At 43.6% G+C, this 16,120-nt stretch overlaps 1 protein-coding gene across 2 annotated transcripts in view; it reads left to right on the top strand.

The window, feature by feature from the left end:
- Positions 1–16,046, top strand: part of CHUK (component of inhibitor of nuclear factor kappa B kinase complex) — a 31,790-nt gene extending 15,744 nt beyond the window's left edge. For both annotated transcript variants that reach the window (XM_075109536.1, XM_075109538.1), the window contains 10 exons: positions 2,111–2,234; positions 3,475–3,626; positions 4,664–4,725; positions 7,014–7,123; positions 9,231–9,280; positions 10,006–10,102; positions 10,923–11,070; positions 11,922–12,058; positions 13,477–13,576; positions 15,517–16,046. In XM_075109536.1, the coding sequence (XP_074965637.1) occupies positions 2,111–2,234; positions 3,475–3,626; positions 4,664–4,725; positions 7,014–7,123; positions 9,231–9,280; positions 10,006–10,102; positions 10,923–11,070; positions 11,922–12,058; positions 13,477–13,576; positions 15,517–15,543 (1,007 nt within the window). In that variant the 3' untranslated portion in view covers positions 15,544–16,046. The remainder of the gene's footprint in view (positions 1–2,110; positions 2,235–3,474; positions 3,627–4,663; positions 4,726–7,013; positions 7,124–9,230; positions 9,281–10,005; positions 10,103–10,922; positions 11,071–11,921; positions 12,059–13,476; positions 13,577–15,516) is intronic.
- Positions 16,047–16,120: the final 74 nt, after the last annotated feature.

The raw sequence follows: 16,120 nt of genomic DNA, 5'->3' as shown, positions 1-16,120 counted from the left end.
GTAGATGTAAGAGTTCAGCAAATTTATTGCCCACCTTTTGGGAACAGTCCTGTAGAGCAACTTAAGAATCCATTTAAGGCGTTTGCCGTCGTATTCTGTGTACTGAACAGCTCTGCCCCACTTAAACAGAACCACTGTGTGAATGAAGGCTTGAGAGGTAACATCTGCAATCTCATCTTGTAGCCTAGAGGGAAACTTTTGGTTATGTCTGCACACCACACCCTGGAAAGAAGATTCTGACTTGGGGACTATGATTTCATTTGCACAGCTTTCTGCTCTGCTAAAGGATCTTGTCCCTTTACACTCACAGTGTTGCAGTGACATCATGCCGGGAGGTGTTTGTGGAACTTGAGCCCACGTAGACGTCCTTTGGTAGTACCAAGAGTCAGGGGCCTTCTACAAATGCTAAACCCTAAGATAAGAAGTTGTGCACATATCCCTTCTTCTCCTCCCCTCTGTGCACAGGTACAAACAGGTTTCAGCTCCTTGCAGTCCTGTCTTCTGAGATCAGGTGCTTTGGATGTTTATGAGCAGTTGCCCTCGTACAGCTCTCCCAGATATATGCTTCTGAACTCAATATCAGCATCCTGAGGATACAGGTTGCCTTTTTGCCCTTTTACCATCTGTGATAGTTCCACTTCAGCTGTGATCCATCTCTCACATCTCACCTAAGTGAAAGACCAGGTCCCTCATTCTATGCTGCTGATCATTCAGGCCCTGTATGAGGAAATCCACCTTGCTGTGATCACAGAACCAAGCCAGTGTGTTTGGCTATGTTCCACCAGCTGCAGAACTGCTGTCATTCCTCCGTGGAGGTTCTGAGTTAGGGCTGGTCTTCAGAGACTGTTGGCAAAACTTCAAAACCTGCACTCTCGTACTGTCTTCCTGACAGTTTTCAGCTCTAGTGTAATGTGTCCATAATCCCATAGCACTGATCCTACTTCTGGTCTCAACAAGCAGAGCCAAGTCTCTAAGATAAAGTCTAGGCCCCTCCTTCCTCTTGAGTTGTTAGCAGAGCCTGTCTGTTGCTGTATGGATACGGGGGACTGTGTTCCAAGTGGTCCCTCTTGGGGCCAGGCAGCAGGACCAGAACTGGCATCATCAGTATACTTTTAGACCATGCATGAAAGCTTCTCTGCTTACAGCTTCCCTTACTTGTCTCCTAAAATGATGGCAGTAATCTGCAGGACCTAATATACCTCTGTGAAGGTATATATACTCCCAGTATACCTGTATGAAGGATGTTCTATACCTCCATGAAAAGAAAAATAACGTCAAGGGACAGGAGGCATCTACTGGGATGCTGCATGTAAAGGAAGTGCCTTGTGACATACAGTTACTGTTAAGTAGCTTAATTTTCTTTGGCTGTGCTCTGCAGAAGTTGTGCTTGTTTTCTCTGTCTCCTTTTACTGTCACTCAGGTTTATTCTGATGTGTTTTTTTCTGTGTTCTGGACTGTTCTGTTCTGTTGAATCTTGCTGCCTGGCATCACTGTGCTGGATCTCTTGAAGCTAAGGCTTTTTACAACGTATGTATTGATATCCCAGTGTAGTGACAGTTCCCTGTCTCTATAGGGGAGCACACATAAGTCCTGCATCTTTTCCCTTTAAACATCTATGTCAGGCATCTGGGAGGAAACGTACAAAAGATTTGAAGACATTTTCAGGTGAAACACATGTCAGGACAGCAACCAATATCCATTGATGAAACAGAGCAATTACACTTGTTTTGCTCGCTTGGGCAAGTGCTTTAGATAGTTTTTGGATAAAACCACCCATGGGTCTTGCCTTGTGCTGTGTTTCATGCAGCGCACCCCATGTCTGCTAGTGCCAATAGGCCAGAGTGCTCAAAGAAATCTCGGTACTCTTGTAGCTGTGAGTTCAAACATAAGCTGTTGCCTGGCCAGTAGCAGACTGTCAAATACTTTGGGAGACATAACATGAAAAGCTTATACATCCTTAGGCAGCATCACATAAAAATTGAGCAGATATTATGTGGCTTGATGCCTTGGTTTAGACACCTGAAGTAGAATTAGGAATGTTGTAGGCACTGAAGTCCTTTTCTAGAGTTGTCTTTTCAGTTGTGTACAATTGTCTTTTCCTTGCATTCAGTACAGGATAGTAAAATCCAACTGCCAATTACTCAGCTGCGCAAGGTATGGGCAGAAGCAGTTCACTACGTGATTGGGCTAAAAGAAGATTATAGCAGACTTTTCCAGGGCCAGAGAGCTGCCATGTAAGTTGTTACTACTCATTCAGAAGATTCATTATTATGCAAATACAGAGACTGCATGGAAATGTAGATCTCAGGGAGTTTTGGTTACCTGAAGTTTTACAGCCCCCTTCTGTTCTATACTTTTACATTATAAAACATATTTGTACTGGGAGGTTATTCCACTCCAAGAATTTTACTGCATAGTGCCTGACATTGATAATAACTGAAAAAACTTGAACCTTGAATACAGTCACAGACTCACAGAATGGCTGAGGTTGGCAGGGACCTCTGGAGGTCATCCAGTCCAAGCTCAAGCAGGGTCACCTAGACCTGGTTGCCCAGGACCATTTCAAAATGGCTTTTAAATATGTCCAAGGATGGAGACTCCACAGCTGCTTTGGGAAACTTGTGTCAGTGCTCGGTCACCCTCACAGTAAAAAAGTGTAAAAAAGTGAAAAAATGTTTGGAGAGAACCTCCTGTGTTTCAGGTTTTTTTCCCATTGTCTCTGGTCCTGTCACTGGGCACCACTGAAGAGAGCCTGGCTCTGTTTGCTCTGCACTCTCCCCTCAGGTATTTGCGCATTTTGGTCCCCACTCAGCCTTCTCTTCTCCAGGCTGAACAGTCCCAGCTCTCTGTCTTTCCTCATAGGAGGGATGTTCCAGTTCCTTAATAATTTTCATGATTCTTCTTTGGCCTCTCTCCAGTATGTTCATGTCTCTGGTGTACTGGGGAGCCCAGAACTGGTCCCAGGTGTGGCCCCACCAGCACTGAATAGAGGGGAAGCATCAACCTCCCTTGACCTGCTGGCAACATTCCTCCTAATGCAGCCCAGGATAGATATTTCACAAGTGGCAGAATGAGTGAAACCGTTTGTTCTGTTTGTAGGGTTTTGTCCTGTGATTGAATCACAGAATGGGCAGTGTCATATATCTCACGTGGTAAAAAAGGTGCCAGCATTCACCAGGGGCAACATGCGCTACAGGACCCTGTAAATGCTAAGAAATACTCTATACTGCAAAGACGTTTTAACCGAGCTTGACAAAAAAAACTGGGAAATGAGGAAGGACTTTCTCTTTTGCTTGCTGAGGACCTGCAGCTTCTGAGGTCATGAGATGGAGTCTCTGACCCCACTGAGACCCCCTGTTCAAGGATCTTGCAGAATTTTTGCTAGCTGTGTATTTCCTTCAGGTAATGTGACAGCACTGGCCTCATAAGTCTAGATATGCTTTTCAACTAACGTGCTCTTCTTTAATTTGTTAGGCTCAGTCTTCTTCGGTATAATGCCAACCTAATCAAAATGAAAAACAACATGGTGTCAGCATCTCAGCAACTGAAAGCAAAGCTGGAATTCTTTCATCAAAGCATTCGCCTTGACCTGGAGAGATACAGTGACCAGATGGCTTATGGCATATGTACGTATTGTGTAATACTTGCCTGGGTGTATTGTCCGATCCTATGAAGGATCAGACTGACTATGAAGGGCTGTGGCTAAGAACTAGCTTCAAAAAAAATGGACACAGGAGCGGCCATGGTGTTCCTCAGTGTCTTTATGGGTAAGTTCTAGCTAGGGTAGATGCAGGAGAAAAGTTTGTCAGAAGCAAAGACAGGAGGATAAAAAAAAATCAAGTGTTTTTGGAGACCTTGAGTGACAGCAAAACAGGTGGTCAGCTGTTCCCCACTGAGAACACCAAGCTAAGAAAATTGGAGTGTTAAAAGTACCAGTGATGTACTATTTATTCATTCCGAGTCTGATTCATTTGGAGTTGTCACTGGGCATAAAGTGGAGGGCAGAGTTGCCATGCTTGATGTACAGTGGAAGGGCCACTAACTGTCCATGAGAGAGCAAACAGGCGTGGTGACTGTAGAAACACTGTTTTGAACAGTGCTAAGGGAGTGATCTTTCTGTGCTTGATATCAAGAGGTAGCATGAGTCAGGATGAGAGATGAGGTGAAAAAGCACCAGCTACAGTTTTAATGTCACAGAAACACCTAGATCTTACAAATACTATTCAGGGGAGAATAGTAAGATTTAGGCATAGTTTGGATATATGGCTAAAAACCAAAACTTGAGTCAAAAATTATGACTGGACTTGAGGATAATGATGGAAAATGGAAAGACGTGATGAACTGGTTTTAGACAGTCCATGTTTAATTAAAAGTGGCAGTTGTTGAGCTTAATGGTGGAGTTTAAAGACTCAAGCTCATTTTAGGCCGGTGCTTGCAAACAGTGGAATCCTACCAGGGGGTTTGTATGTGAGTTAAGGTCAAGCATGGAGTTGTTAAGCTGCATCTTTGCTGTCTCTTTGTGATCTCTGGGTCACAACTCCTGCATGGAGATTCAGCATCACATTCTTTGTGTTCAGATTCAACTGATGTATGTAAAGTTCAGGTCATGCTTTAGTTTTTGTGACTATATCTATTTATAAATGAACAACTGTCTTCTCTTCAGCTTCAGAAAAGATGCTCAAAGCCTGGAAGGAGATGGAAGAGAAGGCCTCTCAGTGTGCCCAGGTAGGGGATATTAAAGAAGCTTCATTATCTCTCTCTGAAGGAGTTAATGACAGGAACTTAGTGTCGTATGTGCCACCGCCCTGTCCCTTCAGTGTGTTTCATATCCTGCCTCCTGTGGAAATGAGAGTATCATTGCAGGTGCATTAAAAAAGAAACAGTCCGCAGTCACCAGGTTGTTTGAATCTAGTGATTTGAACAAAACCAGCACAAATGTCACTAGACTCAGTTGTTTATATAGGAAAGTAGTCTGTAGAGACATGTTATTTATTGCCCAAAAGAAATGGTGTTGCTATAGACAAAGAGTCTTCCTGGTTGGATTTATTTCACAGAAAAATTTCCATTGCTAAAGCTGAAAATACCACCAGTCACTTACTGTGCAGTGATTTGAAAATCACAGTACTTCCTTTAGGAGTACAGACATAAATTTCTGGTATTCTGCAAGTAAATGTGCAAATTATTTATTAATATGAGTCATCCTTAAGAAATTTAGAGGAGAGCTAGAGCCAGTTCTTACTCTGAGTAGTCCTAATGGTTAACAGATGTTTTCACATGTGGTCTGTGGACAGTTGAGCTGATGTAATGCCTTTCTGTTTCTCGGGGAGTTAGTTCTGACAGAAAGGCTAGTTGAAATTTATCTACTGCTTAGAATTCTGATCTCTGTCTTCTGGGAATAAGCATTTTAATTTTACCTCCACTGAAACAATGAGAGGTCTTTTTGACAGAGGATAAGTCTGCCTACAGTTCTGTCCAGACCTTGATAGGGAAAGAGTAAGCTTCTAGCTGTGAAAACTAGGGACAGAATTAGGGTGATTGTAGTTTATTGTCAAAAGCTGTTTCTTTCTCTTTTCTACTGGATATACTGAATAAAGCTTGGGGGGGGGGGGAGGCATTCAGGAGAGAGCATCTGGAAGTGGTAGCATTCAGAAGGGATGGAAGGAAAAATCAGCACATTTGTAATGTACTTCTCAGAGTAGAGGTCTTTAAAATATCTCAAAAAGTACTCCCTTTTTTGTGCTCCATGATAGTAGCTAGCTGCATGGGTGCCAAGAACATTGCATGTTCTGCTGACCAGGACGGTTATGTGGTTTGCTGGGCTGATGTCTCGCATTTCTGCTCTCCTCTGCAGGGATTTCTTGTGTTGGCTGTTGTAATAATACAGAGCACAATGATTAATACATAAAAAACTCAGACAGCGTTAGAAACACAAACAATAAATTACATTCCCCCCCCCCCCCCCGCCCCCCAAAGGAATAGACTGGGTAGTTCAGGTTCTGGGATTCATTACCTATCTTCAACTAAGTCAAAAGGTTCTTGGAGCCTTGATTCTGCTTGCTAATATGATGGGGATCAGGGGAATTGGGATTCCCACCTGAATTCACCTTTGTTTAGCTGTTTAAATTTGTGAAACAAAAACAATCCCAAAATTTAAAGAGCTGAATGGTCTCCTTTGGTTATATGGCTTCTCACTGCTACATCTTCTTGGTTTATTCTTTACCTGCAAGACCTAGAGACATCCCTTTCAGGTCAAGGGGTCACATCCCATTTATATAGCCTCATACCAAGTACTTCTGCAGCTTCAGCAAGGGGTATGTTCTGGGAAACATTCAATTTTCAGGTCTTGCAGCCCCAGGTCAGAAAGGAAAAGCTGAAATATCTCAAAGCACTTTCTCAGAAAGGCAAATCAGTGGCCACAGTCCATAGTGCTAAGACCTATTACGATGACCAGTGGTTTCCTAGCCATACTGGGGATCTCCAGTGCATGTCTGGCAGCACATGGCTACTCCTCACGCTCAGAAATTTTGTTGATGGCTGCCTCACCTAACTTACTATGGGGGCTTGCCATCAGATTGGTAACATTTATTTTGCTTTGAGGAAGACGTGAAGTACCAGAGAAAAATGTCAAACCAAAATATGTACGGGAGGGTAAAATGTGAGCGCACCCTCTGTCCATACTGTCAGAGTAGGAGAATAAATTTTCACTGCTGGAATGTATGTAGAGCTGGTGAGCATGTGTGTGCAGTGTGCATCTCAAAGAGATATGATTTATGAAGAAGCTGATTTTTTTCTCATCCATTGTGGTTGTTGGAGATTTGGCTCTAGGTGATACCATGCACTGAGAAGATAATAATCACCTCAATTATTGTAGCAGCCAGTCATGTCAAAGAGCAGCTTTCTCCTACACTACTCTGCCTGGATCAGTCCATTATCCAAACAAGTCTTCTGGAGATCTTTATCTACTTCATTGCTCCCCTCCTTCAGTTTGATTTGTACCTACATTTCCCCATTAGGCTGAAGATATTGGATATCTGGATGAGCAGATCATGGCTCTGCACACAGAGATTGTAGAGCTTCAAAAAAGCCCGTACGCAAGGCGCCAAGGAGAGGTCATGGAGAGCTTGTAAGTCCTTTGCTTATTGTTTTTATTGCACATAAATGGATTTCGTTTATTTCAGTGTCTGAGGGGTTTTTCTCTGTTGGTGGCTGCATCAGCACTTTTGAAATGCACTCCTTGCTTTTTGCAAACTGAGAGTACAGAGTAGTTTGCAGTTGGTTTAAGATGATTTTGCTGGGGAAAGGGAAGATCCCACCTCTTGTGGCTGTACGTTCCTCCCTCCTCTTGAAGTTCTAATGGTCGCTTGGCAGCATCATAAGGCAGGATAGCACACTGCTCTATTTGAAAGCTAGCTGTGCAAGGAAGATTAACATTCAGTCGCAGAAGTAAACTCACCTAACTTACCCTGTAGCTGTGCAATGACTAGACCTGGGGAAACATGGAAAACACAGCTGGGGAAGACAGGACACTTCTTTGTCACTCACTATGAAACTTCATCTTAGAAGAGGATGAGCCTAAGATACATCTTGGTCTCATACAAAAAAATGCAGAGGATTTCTTTTTGCATTGAAAAAGAGTACATTTTATAGTGTTGAGTGAGAAAATCATGAGATCATTGTAAAATCCTGTTAAATATCTACAATGTCTTTTCAAAGTAAGGATAATTAACAACTCGTGGATACTTGAATATATGGAAGTTTGAAATTTAGTTTTTAAGAAGTATTAAAATATGAAAGAGCTAAGTGGTATTACTTAGTGGATCCTAAGAAGATGTCGGAAACAATTATTGTAGTTTAGGTGGTTGTGGAGGGCACAAGTGGCAATTATAAAAGAGGGATCGAATAGCCACCAAATCTGTTGTTAATAAGAACACTTCTGAATGACTGAGTATTCTGGGAGGAAATGTGCCTGTTCTGGCACATTCTCCCTCCTCTCTCTTTGCAGAACTAGATCAACTAAGTTGCTTTTCATCCATGTGTAGTTGCAGGAGCAGCAGAACTGGTGCACTGGGGAGGGAAGTGATGGAAGGGAGAAACCACCTCTTGCAGCAGTAGCCCACGTTCAGAGCAGCTTAAACTAATCATGAACCTGCCCCATAAAACATTGTTTTTAAGCACTTTAACCACTGCAAACCCAAGGTTGTATCAGCTATTTGCAAGGCGCTTTAAAGCACACCCTAAGGTGTTGACTATTCTGGTCTAAAGCTACTCCTTTTAGTGAGGATTGGAGAACAGTCAGTCTCCTGCTCTTTGCTGTCACAAAGCATACTGCAGAGCACTAGCTTAAGGTTTGATATACACAGCCGCGAGACATGCGGATTCTGGGTGATGTCTCAAATTTACCTTACAGTGCTGGATGCTAATGTTCTCTCTTTCCCAGTGCAGCAGGAGTAAAGAGCACCTCCCCCTATCCTTGGCTGATGCATGAGTTTCAGTATGGATAACTATCCCGCACATTAGAAATGCTGACTTAAATAAGCAGAGGCAGCTTGCATGATCTCTTGAAACAGTGTTAGGGTGATCTAAGGGCAGCTAAGGGGAAGAGGCGGCCTGGTGAGGGCCCAAAACCAGAGCTAGAACTGGCTAAACTGCTACTTGTTTCTGACAGACTTGATTTAGAACAGTGAAGATTTGTTCAAGGATGGAAACTTCAGTGTTTGGCTGCTTTTGAAATACTTGAAAGAAATAACACTTATTTAATGGGAAGAAGAGAAACTATCCTCCTTGTTTGTGATGCAGCTGTCTCTTTCCAGTTGCAGAATAGCACTGTAAAACTGAGGCAAAAAATGCAGAACAGGAACAAGAATTTCTCAGGCAGTTGTACAGAAGTACCTATAGTTACAGAAATTAAGTTTCATAATTAAGGATACAGTGGAAAGAAAACACAGCTGAGTCGTGAAAATTTGAAACTGAAAATAACTTCCAATTGGTATGGTTATCTGAGAAAAAAAAATGCATAATCAGAGGAAGAGAGAGCTTCTAAGGAAGAGTTGGTTTTCATCACAGAAAGACCATCCCTGTGTTCCAAATGCCATACTTGTATACTAGCTGTAGAAGAAGATGGCAGCTCCAATGTATGAGGTTCAGCAAGGCATAACTTAATTGTAATGCTTTTTTTTTCTTGAGCCACCTGTTTGTTGATACACGTATGAATCATTTTCTTCTTTTTAAAGGGAACAGAGAGCCATAGACCTGTACAAGCAGTTAAAAACAAGACCTCCAGGTATGGAAGGAGATGGTTCAAAGGCTGTCTCACACTTACACCCCATTACTAATTTTTCTGCACTCAAACCCAGAAAATACTGTTTAATAGGAGAAGGCAAATGATAGTTAACCAGACTCAAGGGCATACCTTAAGCTGATTTCTTCTTGCTGAGCCTAGAGCTCTCCCAAATTACTGTAGTCCTGTTCCTCAGCCCTGGGTTTGTCTTCTGGTTTTCAGTCTTGGAGCATCTGCCCTGAACACATTTTCCTTCTGGCATTCTCTACCTTCTTTCCTGCCCCCAGTACTTTACTCCCCCTAAACATGGGAAGAACTGCTGTTCCTCTGTCATTGCTCCAACCCAAGGGCAGTCTCTTTTTTCCCTCTTCTCTGTTAATTATACTGGACTGAGCCCAGTGTTTGGGGGTTATTATGTACCAAACATTGTAACTGCTGAGCAGAAAGAGCTAGTTACTTGTGCATTTGGCAACCACCCGCAGTCTGTGTTGAAGCCAGTATCTAGACAGCAAGAGTGGCTGGAATTGTATTTGTTACTGCAGAGAGGAGACATTAAGGAAAAGCTGCACCTAATGAGAGACTGTGACAGATTTTAAGATGTTTCATCATTTCGGTTTGTTTGGCTGCACTTGTTAAGTCAAATCTTTCCTTGACTCTGGGCATTTGTGTCCAGAGTGGCTCCTCACTGAAAAGCATTTTACTAATGTGGTGATTGATGGCACTTCCAGATCATGCCTACAGTGACAGCACGGACATGGTGAAGATCATTGTACAGACAGTACAGAGCCAAGACCGAGTTCTCAAGGAGCTCTTTGGCCATCTCAGGTACTTTATGCACAAAAAAAACCCAAACAAGTGCAACTTGCATCATTTGTAGCTTTGTAGCAGGAAAGGGAAAACCATGGTGATCAGAGCCCAAAAGCTCTATCCACTGGCTTCTCATAGCAATGTTAATTTATGTCTGTGTTGAATTTCCACTTAATTTCTAATGTATAGCTAATATGGAAGGAGAGGAGAATGCAATGGCTGTACGGTTAGCATCCAAGAGTTCACTTTAAAATGAGACAGTCTGCCAGTGTTTTGGTTGGGATTAAAATCTTAAATAAAAAAATAAATAGTGTAACAACTGAGAAGGCATCAGAGTGATTTCCTCATTAATTCTTCAAGTAGCTCAGAAAAATGTCATTTCTGACTACTGAGCTCAGTAGTCCGCAGAACATAATTTAGTTTTATTTTCATGTGTGGCTTATGCTTCGTAGATCCCATAAAGAAAGTTGTTAGCTATGGTATGGTCAGCCCACAGAGACCAACACAGACCAGAGATTAATAAAATGCTATGGTTGAGTTGCTGTGCTGTCCATTGTCATCAGAATCAATTTTTGCACTTCAAATAAGAAGGGCTTATGTTGTGGGTATTGATAGTAGTGTCATCTGCCTGCTTTTTTGAGTCTCAGCTGGACTTGGAAAAGTCCAGGAGTCCCTCCAGTCCTGCAGGTTTTGTACCTGCAGCTATCACAGTGCTGTCCTAAGAGAAAGGGATGTTTGGACAGAATTTTTCTTGAATCCCAAAGTAAGGCTTTTGGTTTTGACAAAACATACTGCCACACAAGCTGGAAAGTAACTTTGTCTTTGGTTTTTATTATAGCAAGCTCTTGGGCTGTAAGCAGAAGATCATTGACTTGCTTCCAAAGATTGAAGTGGCTCTAAATAACATCAAGGAAGCTGACAACTCAGTGATGCAGATGCAGGGCAAAAGACAAAGGGAGATATGGCATTTGCTGAAAATTGCTTGCGTAAGTAGCTTTTGGACTACTTGTTTGCTGTTCCTTCCAATGCAGGAGCCAGGGGACATCAAATGAAACTCTGAAGAGACCAAAAAGGCACAACTTCCCTTTGGTTGATGGTTGATTTTACTGTAGAGAAGGGAAATTTGAGGTGCTAAAAGTTGGCACAGGTTTAGAAAGGAGGCAGACAAACTCATGGAAAAGAAGCCCGGTAGAGGAGTCCTTGGTCCCAGTAAGTCACCAAACTGCAAATTGATGGCAGCTGGAGTACGGTAGACATGCTGTGCCTTGTGCCTTGTTTTTGTGTTCCCTGAACATCTGGTGTTGGCCGCTCGTGGAGAGCATACACTGGGATAGGTGAACTTCAGCCTGATGCATTAAACCTATCATGATTTTAGTGCTGCAAAAGCAAAATAGGTGCTTTCCTGGTTAAAGTGTTTCAAGACTACACTGCTTTTTCTGCATCAATTATAGTGACTATACAGCTGAAGCAGTCTCCATTTTTCCACATGCCTACATTCAAGGTCAGCATAGAAAATGTGTGTGTCTTTCACCTGCCAGGAGAGCTGCTGCTGTGCATGACTCACAGTTTAGGACATGGCACCGCCTCCTCATTCTGAATTGTACAAGACATGCCGTCTACAACATGGGTGACTTACATGTGGAGACATCTGGTACCAGCTATTTACAGAACTGTGGGGGGTTGTATTGGCTGATTTGCCAGCCACTGGCATGGCCTAGATTGCGTGTATGTGCTACAAACAGTGCTTATGTTTAATCACAAGTCTTGCATGCAAACTAATTAAGCCTGATTCAATTCTTCCTTTGTTCATCACAGCAGATTAATGTCTTCTTTCTAGACTCAGAGCTCTTCTCGATCACTTGTAAGCTCCAGCCTGGAAGGAACAGCCTCAACTCCGGCAGCCACGTGGCTCCCACAGAGCTCCTCAGGGAATGTACCTCACCCTCTGTCATCTATGGCAAATCCTGAAGATGGGTAAGAGCTGTTGGGAAAGGAGGCCACTGCAGAGAAGTCAGTGTAGCCATTTTGTATGCATACACTGAAATCCTGTCCTCTGTCACTGGAGTCTCCAGTGCTGAGGGGACCTGAGGGGCGTGCCTTCACCACATCCCATGTGGTGGATTTCGGATATGCCAGGCGGGGAGAGTTTTGGCATACTAGGCTGAAGGCAGCATTGTTCAAATGCTGACTGGATTTTTAGTAACCTGGCCATACCACAGCAGAATACAGCAATGAGATTTTGAGCGAAAATGCAGTTTCTTTTTGTTCCCAAGTTCTGGTGCAAGTCCCAGATAAATCAGGCCATATTTAGTGCTTCTTACAGCTTCAGTGATTTTTAAAAAGTCTTAATTCAAATGGAGGTCTGAAGTCAGGCTCAGTACTAAGCAATGCATCTGGTTGAATATCTTGGGTTTATCCTTAAAAAAAGAACATTTCAGTAGCTCATATGTTACTAATGCTCTAAAATATCGGGAATTAGCTTGAAATCTTTATTTAGGAACCTCTGCTCTCTCATCCTGAGCAGGTTCCACATACCGCTCTCAGCTAAAGCTTGTGATCTCCATCAGCTAGTACTGTGCTATTCATTTCTTGCATGTCATGTTATTCTGTCTTGGGATTGGATTTGGTTATTAAGGCCGCGCTCTCTCAGCCAGTCCTAGCTGAGTAAGAGAGTTGTCAGGAGCTGAGGGGTTTTTCTCTTTGCTTCATTAGCAATTCTACTTCCAGTCAGCATAACAGAAGGTATGATGCTCCTCAAAGACTGCTCAGCCCTCAATCTGCAGCACTGCTGGTTTTGGGGGGCTGGGGCAGGGATTGCAAACATCAGCATCAAACCATTTGGCCATCTCTTTCTTCTTGGGCGGTCAGGGAAATACCTAGGTTCTGAAGATAACACATCTAAGCAGACTTTTGCTGGAAGTCAGCTGATTTTTCTGAAACCCTAAGCAACCTTTTCCACTTCCTCTTTTCTATCTGCTGCTGCGGGCAATTTTCACCTCAGAGCTCCTCTTTGAACCATGACTTCACAGTACAAGGCACTGTACAAAGAGTCAAGAGGTGTAAGCTGTATGGGGAGCGTGCAGTGATTTCAGGCTCCTCATACTCAGCCCACTTCCTCGGTTCTGTAAAGGCTGGGGTTTAGTGTGGTTTGTGCAGTTCCTCTGTAGGGAAGGAGAGTAAGTTCATGCTTCCAGGGTGGGGATCTGCAGGGTGCCACCTTGAGGCATGTTTTTGTGCTCTTCAGGGTAGATCTTACAATTGCAGAGAACTTGTATAAATCAGTGTGTTGTCTTTTTGGTTTGGGTATCCCCCCCCTCCCAGTGCAGAGCCTTTTGATGTTAGAGTTACTTTGTGTTTTAAATCTGTCATCTTATGCCTTCCCTTCCCTGCAGGGAAGATTTTGTCCATGTGATAGAAGAGAATCTGAATTACCTCGAACTCTTTAGCAGTATTTTGCAGGAGGTGAGACAGGAGCAAAACAACAGCATGATGGTAAGTCTGTGGATGTAGCTCTGATGACCTGATTTTTAAAAGCCACAGCAAGGCCCTCTGGGGGTGTGGAGAACTCCTTAAATAGGATCATTTGTGATGATGTGAATTGCTGTGGCTGGCATGTGTTGTCTGTCATCCCTCCTGGACTCTGCTAACATGTTGGTCCTTATGGAAGGTAGCACTTGGTGCTAGTGTCAGCCAAGCAGTCTGCGTGGTGGAGCGGGCTGTTCTGTGGGACCCTCTGGCTGGTAGAGCATGCTCTGAATGCCGGTCACATTCCCAACTGCAGAGTCCTGGTTTGCGTCCCTGCCCTGGAGTAGGCAGGGTTCTCCATTTCCAGAGCCCTTTTCTGATCATGAACCGAAGCTCTCCTTATGGCAGAAGTGGGGCTTTACAGAGTCCTAAGAAGGCTCTTTGAACAAATTGGTATTTGAAGTAGCAATAAATAACAAAAGCAAATAATGATCACCCAGACATTTTAATGCAATCTGAAACTCTGTTCCTGAACTACTAATTAAGGCTAGTAAGTTACTGCTCAAAAGAGCCCAGTTAGCAGAAGAATGAAGAGCCACGACAGAATACTGGTCTTTTAGAAGAGGCGCTCAGCTGAGTTTAGAGGCTGTATCATAGAAGCACCTGTATAAGCATAATGAGAAACGGACAATTAGGGGTGTAGGTTTGACCTATTTATAATGGAGAAGAGTCAATACAGCTTCTGTTAGCCTGAGATTGTCTCACAAATTTATTGCAGTCCTGTAAAGAAGTCAAAGATGCACTGATACGCTGTTCCTTGGGTTTTCAAAAAGCTTCTTAAAGGTCTCCATAGGGATAACTTCCATTCTTGTGGGATAAAAAAGTTGAAGCTGTTTACCAGTTGTAACTGCTGAAATAACAAGGAACGGGGTTGGGGAAATGGAGGGGTTGATGAAATGGAGCTCTTAGAATTTGTGAGCATTTAATGTTGTGATGTTTAGGAATAATAGTAAACAGTGAACTGAGAGTTTACTGGAGTTACTAAGTTATTTGGGACAGTGAAAAACATTAGTGCAAGTTGCAGATGACACTAATAGCAAGGAATTGAGCAATATGAATGGGGATATGAAAACACCTACTGATTAAGGCAAAGTAATTATGTTAGTGGGGAAAAAGCCTTAATTATGCATACCCTGGTCTTGATCCATTGGCTGATGAATGCTTTGTTTGTCTTTGTTCAGTTCCTGAGAGGATTGGTATCAGTTGTGTAATACAGCCTTTTCTCCTGCCTCATTTCCTCGCTGTGGCTGGAGACAAGCGAGAAGCCATATGACTGGCCTCTTACCTGTTAATCATCCATGTGTCTGTCTTCTCCCCTATCTCATTCCAAGCTGCAGCATCTGTCTCTGGCATGCTTTAGCCCAGAAAGATTATTCATTGTTGTGGAATCATGTTCTGCAGATCAGCACCTCTTGTTATGTTTGGTTTCTTTGTCCCCTGATGCAAGGAAAAGGGGAGAAGTTAGGCAACAGCAAAGCAGCAGAAAATGGGATTTGTCTTCTTCAGTTTACTTGGGAAAAAACAGAGGGAAAAAGAAGCAATAACTATAAGAACCTTTTTTCTACTCTTGCACACATTTGACTTGAAGTCTGCCTTTCTTTCCCATTTGTGTTTGTGCACTATCACTATGTCCCATGGTGCACTGGCAACCCCAGCAGCAGGTTTCGTGCAGGCACAAAATGTAATTTCCAAAGCGAGTAGAGTCTGTGATACGCCCGAGTGCTGCAATAAGCATGGGGGATTTTGCATCGGGGGCAGAGTCATGAAATTGTGAGGTAACTTTTCAGCAGTTAGATTGACATGACTCTTTGAGAGAGATGCTGGATGCTGAGTGTCCTTTGGTCACCACCTTGGAAATGCACATTCAACAGCCATTTCCTGCACTTTTTCCTTGCTTCTTCTTCCAGAGTTTCGATTGGAGCTGGCTGAAATAGCCTGTGGAGCCAACGCGCTGCTCTCTGCAAAGTGCCTGCATGCTGGTGGCTTGGCAGCTTTCAATGTGACGAGCTGGAGGGGACTGGTCAATCAATCATCTTCTGTTTTGTAAACCTTAGTGGAGTTGATTACAAAGGTGGTGGTCAGTAGCAGATACACCATTAGGGGCAACAGGTTGTGTGTTACAAGCTCTTTGTTGCCTAGTTGGGCTTTCAGCTGAACAAGTCACCTGCTTGTTGGAGATACACCTGCACTGCCTTCACCTGTGGTGGGCGCTCCCTGGGGGGCAGCACCCCTCTCACGCGTGTCGTGTCCCCAGGGGAGCTGGGGCCGTGTCACCACAGCACCTTTCTGGGAAAGGGAGGACCGAGGGTGGTGGCTGCCTCTGGGCCAGGCCCCGATGCCCCCCGGCCCTCCCGCCGCTTGTCACGACTGCTCGCGTGTGTAATATGAATGTATAGGTTATATATATTTTAAATAGAATGAACTGCCATAAATGGTGTGGAGAGGCTCCGCGTGCTCCCTTGCGGCGGGCCGTCATCCTCGCGCCGTCGCCGGGCAACGGGGCGGCGGCCT

This window comes from Phalacrocorax aristotelis, chromosome 14 (assembly GCF_949628215.1).
Source record: "Phalacrocorax aristotelis chromosome 14, bGulAri2.1, whole genome shotgun sequence".
Classification (NCBI taxonomy): domain Eukaryota; kingdom Metazoa; phylum Chordata; class Aves; order Suliformes; family Phalacrocoracidae; genus Phalacrocorax; species Phalacrocorax aristotelis.
The sequence above is the reverse complement of the archived record's forward strand: the minus strand, read 5'-3'. Positions and strand labels throughout refer to the sequence as shown.